The 5706-nt window shown below is 44.7% G+C and overlaps 1 protein-coding gene across 2 annotated transcripts; it reads left to right on the top strand.

The window, feature by feature from the left end:
- The first annotated feature begins 864 nt into the window (after nt 1-864).
- Nucleotides 865-4313, top strand: LOC123106313 (serine protease HTRA1). 2 transcript variants are annotated; one of them, XM_044528511.1, is made up of 11 exons: nt 865-1060; nt 1147-1308; nt 1398-1541; nt 1625-1779; nt 2241-2510; nt 2610-2740; nt 3207-3324; nt 3436-3528; nt 3609-3686; nt 3771-3858; nt 4095-4313. In XM_044528511.1, the coding sequence occupies exons 1-11, from the start codon at nt 901-903 to the stop codon at nt 4121-4123; spliced, it is 1428 nt and encodes a 475-aa protein (XP_044384446.1). In that variant the 5' UTR covers nt 865-900; the 3' UTR covers nt 4124-4313. The 2 variants fall into 2 exon arrangements, with proteins under 2 accessions (XP_044384446.1, XP_044384445.1); XM_044528510.1 differs by lacking the exon at nt 4095-4313 and having other exon boundaries at nt 3771-4046.
- Nucleotides 4314-5706: the final 1393 nt, after the last annotated feature.

Genomic DNA, 5706 nt, shown 5'->3' on the forward strand with positions numbered 1-5706 from the left:
GAAATGAGAGGATGGAGCGAGAGAGGAGAGTGAGTGAGCTAGGACTCCGAGCGAGGAGCCAAATTAGGGTTTTTTGTGGGACAAGCATGGGGTCAGTGGTAGGCCAGGCCTCTCGGGTCCGGGTGTGCCCGATATCCGCCCTACATTTGGGTTGAGTATGAGAGACGTTGGACAGCCCGGATGTTTGAGACCGGTTTAAAATGTCTGGATGGATCATTTTTTGTGACCGGTGTCCCGGTCCACCCATCTGGGTGTTTGAGACGGATTTGGATTCCAACTGTAGATGTTCTTATCATCATGCATGACAAGCCGACATCATCATTGACAGCAGCAATGTCTATAAGGCTAGTCATAGTGGGAGTAACTTAGCTAGTAGCATAGCACACTCCAAGAAAATTTTGCTTATATGACATGTAGTTAATGAGAAGTGGTAACATAATATGTTACCATAACATAGCGCTTCACAAGACACCATGAGTCTATAAGCTAATAAATGAAGTCCTCTATGACAATAGTACTATGTTATTTTGCACTATGAAAATAGTAATTTAGACTAATGTCATATACATAACACTATTATAAGTTACTCTCCACTATGACCAGCCTAATAAGTCAGCAAAAAGAGCGATCTTATAAGAAGAAGAAAATAGCGAACACCTCATCATCTTTGCGAAGTGCTCATACACTCTAGCTGGGCCGGCCGATTGCCGCCGTGGTGGGGTCTATGGGCCAGGGTCTATGGGCAGCCCAGGTCGATTCCGTGACGGAAACAACACCGCATTACAGCACCCCTCGACGCAGTCGCCGGGCCAGTCTATATATACAAGAAAAATAAAGATTTGAAAGAAAAGGGTAAAGCACCCCTCGACGCAGCCGCCTCAATCCCCAAACCGTTGGAAGATGCCGCCGAAGGCCGCGAGGCGGCGCAGGAGGGGGGATCAGGACACGGACACGGAAGCCAGGAAGAAGAAGAAGAAGACCAAGATAAGCCTAGCAGAGGATCGAAGATTGATGTTCGCGGCCTTCGAGAGTGAAAAAACCCAACCCCAACCAAAATTAGGTACCCAGCCTCCCCTAAGCTTGATTCCCTTCCCAATCACGACATGAGTACTGGTGTTTACATTTTTCTCTACGTATTGTATGTAGATCGTGCGTACGACGACGACGCGGCCGAGTCCTCGTCGGAGGAATCCGCCTATCCACCCAGCCCTCTGCTCCACAGGCCCTATATCCCCGACGAACTAGCTGACAGGCCGGACATACGTGCCGCCTTCAAGCACGCCGAAGCCGAATACCGAGCAGATAAATGTATTGATCCCTCTTTTTTTCGCCATCATCATCCTCGTTACCAAGACACTAACCTAGCTATTTTCCCCCATCTTTATGTATGTATGTAGCTTGTCGGTTTGTCTTCATCCTGAATCGCCACTCTTCTCTTTCGTGCCTGTCCAAGGACCGAAGCCTTCTTCATATCCGTGAGCCTGCAAAGGATGCCGTGCTTCTTGCCGCCGACTCTATCGTCAGCCTCTCGTCCTATCTCGGTATGTAACTAAACATGTACTTAACATTTCCCAAGACATCGACCGAGTGTTCTGACTTTCTGTTTGCTTTAATTTAATTGCAGATGATGAGCCGTTGAATAGGTGTTCTGGCTTGTGGATTCAACGGGATGACAGGAAGAATACAGCCGTGGTTTTGACGTCCGCGCATCTCATTCGCGTAAAGGAATACGACGAGTGGAATAATGAGTGGACGGGTGAATATCATCGCGAGGCCGAGGTGAGCTTCTTAACATTAGTCCACTGTTCCTTTTATCTATCTTCTTCATGCACTAGTGTTTGTTTCTTTTTTCTTTCTTTCATCTCAAAATTTAATTGTTTGCAATGCCTCAATCGGACAGCCTTACCAATTAAATATGATTTCTATTCAATTTTTGTATAAGAAAATGAAACTAGTATGTACTTCCTCTGTTCCAAATTACTCGTCGCAGAAATGGATGTATCTAGAACTAAAATACATTTACATACATCCATACCTGCGACAAGTAATTCAGAACGGAGGGAGTATGTGTGTATGTATGTATGTATGTATGTATGTATGTATGTATGTATGTACACTCTGTACTTCAAATAATAGATTTGATTCGTGTGGTGTTTGGTTTTTCTACTTGCGAAAATGGCTTCATCCAATATTATGAAAATTCTATCAATGTGTCATAAATTTTGCGGTTGTCTTTCCAGGTCATTGTTCACTTGCTGGACGACACAACTGCAGTCGCCAGTCTCCTCTACCTGCAGGAGCACTACGAATTTGCTCTTTATGAGGTTCTGGTGGACAAACCGGTTCAACTATCCACTTTTAATGACAATGTGCACTCTGGTCAAGACGTTTTCCGACTTGGAAGAGATGGAAGTCTTGATCTAAGGATAACCCATGGTAGGGTGGAATACAAAGTTCCAATCCGTCATGAGAGATGTCACTACATGTATTTTTCTAATGATGAACATCATGTACGTACTCTGATTTAATTCTAACTTTATGTTTTCTATTTAAATGTTGTTATTTTCCTAGTATAAATTACAATGTTTGTTATGGTTACTATGTTATAGTTCCGTGACGATGGAGGCCCTGTCATTGACTTAGAAGGCAAGGTTGTGGGAATGGTTAACAATCAAATCAATGAGACCTTTTTACCTTCTTCTATATTGCACAAGTGCTTGGATTCGTGGAGAAAGTTGAAGTACGGCCCTTATTCTCAATTCCTTTTTAGTGTTATTAATTCAGCTAATGACTGCTTAACAATTACTGCATTTGAATGAAATTGCTGAAATATGATTTAGAAAAATCATTATGTGAGGCCTAGGTGCTATAAAAATGTGTAACATCATAGAGAACATGTGTGTTGGTCACCTTATCGAATTTTGCGTGTTCTCCAAACTATTCCTATGCAGGTTATAGGAAACTAATTTGGTGTAAAATTTAGTTTTTCTACTTAACTTGGTGACTTGCTTTTTGAGCTTAATCCTCTTTTACAAAGGGCGTGAACTAATGCATGGTCTTGTTATGGTATTAATTCTATAATGGTCTCATCTCAGTTTTGTGTGATACTCATTTGGTATGGATTCTAATGAATACATTGTTTTATTTTAAATATTTAACACAAGTCTGTAAGACGATTACAATTTTAACGGTTATATTTTTTACAGGTGCATCCCTCGTGCCCACCTTGGAATTACATTTGCTTCCATCAAGCTTCTAGATCCTATCTGTATTGAGAGGATGAGGCGTAAGCATAACATTGCATCTGGTCTTATTGTTGAACAGGTATATATGTTAATGTTTAACATTATTTATTTTCACACTTGCTATTAGCTTTTCCTAAAAAATTCCTCATATGCATATTATGGTTTAATGATGCCCAATTAAACATTATAGGTGTCAAAACAATCGAATGCTGAGAAACTTGGAATCCGCAAGGATGATATTATTGAACGTTTCAATGGAGAGTATATTTCTAATACAATTGAGGTAAGGTGTCTTAAGTAAAATGGAAAAGGAGTATTTTTTTTATGTGACACTTTATGCTCTTGATTTTTGTAACTTGTTAGTTGGAAAAGATGTTGTTGGATATAGGCAGGGACCAATTTGTTCAAGCAAAAGTCTTAAATGCCGAAACAGATGTTCGGGTAAGTTAGTATCATGTTTTAACTATGAAATGCTTAAATTTATATTGACCATAGAAATTGGAAATAATATTGCTGACTTTACAGATTCAAATATTCCGTGCCACGAAACTTCGCCGAAGAGTTAGAAACTTGACTGTAATTGTATCGGATTGTGGAGAGAATATCATAGAAGGTGACTATCTTATTAACGTAGTAGCTGATTTTCTTGTTATGATGAGTTTAAGTTATTGCATTTCTCTCTTGTGTAGATTCAATGTGTCTTGTCCGCCAATTGCCCTAAGCCTTTCTTATAGGTTTTTTGAATTTCTTGAATTCTTTCTGCCCCTTGCTTCACTGAATGTATAATGTGTGATAATCACCAATACACGTGGTGTATCTAATTGAACCTTGATGTTTTTATTTGTGTAGGCACTTACCCTATCACCGATGGCCTTTGATGGCCTTTGGAGATGAGTGAATTAACACATACATTTCGATAAAGTGGTTCTTTCATGGAGCCAATGGAGTTAACTCAATGTGAATTATAGACATAAGTTTCATAGATTATGTATCCTCAGTCAAAAACTTAAGATTATGGTTTATTTGTAAATGTAATTCATGGAACGTGGAAGCAACATGACTAGAGTAGCTACTTCTTTTGAGTTTTGTGAGACTCGTATCTTGTACAACTTGGATGATGGATTGAACTTTCTAATTGTGCTAGAGTGAAATGTTTGGCACAAGATTAATATATTTTACAAGTAAGAATTTATATATATGTGTAACAAAAATACAGGGGCTGTTTGGATGATAGCCCACAACAGCCCTACCAATTATGAGCATTGACTGACGGGCTATTTGTTCGCTTGGATGTCACCCAAAACTTCTGATCTGAGCGAATATTTTGGTTGCCACTATTGAAAAAGGCTTTCGACCCGCTTTATATATAAAGCACCGATCACAACAAGCACCCAGTACAAACACACGCCACCACAATACACGCACACACCCAAGACATGATACATAGGCGCTGAGCGCAGCAATACCACCCCTAGCACTACCACTACAAAGAGATGAAGCTACATATGACGGACCATGTGCTCCGAGGCGGCGCCTTCAGGAAGGGTACGACACCGGAGTGCCGCCACCGCCCGATCCAAGGATCAGAGTTTCCCTTGGGGCCGCATGATGGGCAATGAGAGCCGCAACGACGCCTTCAAGAAGGGAACGATCTCCTCCGTCGCCGGTCCGTCCGAAGATAGAGCAGGTTTTCACCTCGGCCAACACTCACCGCCACCGAACACCACATCCCGGCAACCACGCCGCCCACACGGCCATGATGACCGGGCAGCACCAAGGCACGGGCTTTGCCCAAGAGCACCGCGCCGCCACCACCAGGGCCGCCGCCCCGCCATCCAAGACCTTGACACCACCTCACCTGAGACCCGCCACAACCCCAACTAAAGAGACAAGTGAAAAGGTCCCACCTTTCGCACCCCTGGGCGACCCCCAGCGCCGAGACCCGATAGGTCGGCCAGAACTGGCATCCATCCGCCCGTCCTGCTGCCGCGTGCGTGAGGCGAGCTTGGTCCTGCAGCACCGAAAAGGGGACGAGGTCAGTCCTGCTGCACCGTGCGCGAGACGAGCTCAGTCCTACTGCATCATGCGCGAGACGAGCTCGGTCTTGCAGCACCGGGCGCGAGATGAGCGGTAGACCGCAACTAGGATAGGACCAGCCCTTTCATGGGAGTAACGCCCAGGCAACGAGGAGATGGGGCGAAGGCCGAGACGGCCCGAACACAGACGAGCCGACGCCGGAGAAGTCGGCCGCCTCCGTGGGCAGATCCGTCAACCACCGTGAAACCGCCACGACACCGGGAGAGCACCACCGTCGGACCTCCCCACGCCGCGGCCCACGGCCGAAGCAGCGGCCACGCCCGGCCGCTACCCTACCCGCGTCGCCCGGCGAGCTCCATGCGCCGGAGCCGCCGGGCACGCACCACCAGAACCACGCGCCGCCGGCAGGCCCCCAACGCCAGAT

Source organism: Triticum aestivum, chromosome 5A (genome assembly GCF_018294505.1).
Source record: "Triticum aestivum cultivar Chinese Spring chromosome 5A, IWGSC CS RefSeq v2.1, whole genome shotgun sequence".
Taxonomy (NCBI): Eukaryota; Viridiplantae; Streptophyta; class Magnoliopsida; order Poales; family Poaceae; genus Triticum; species Triticum aestivum.

Coding starts and splice junctions, on each gene's coding strand:
- LOC123106313 (XM_044528510.1), top strand. CDS start 901: ATGCCGCCGAAGGCCGCGAGGCGGCGCAGGAGGGGGGATCAGGACACG. Junction 3,325..3,435: donor CTGGTCTTATTGTTGAACAG/GTATATATGTTA, acceptor TAAACATTATAG/GTGTCAAAACAATCGAATGC. Junction 3,529..3,608: donor ATATTTCTAATACAATTGAG/GTAAGGTGTCTT, acceptor GTAACTTGTTAG/TTGGAAAAGATGTTGTTGGA.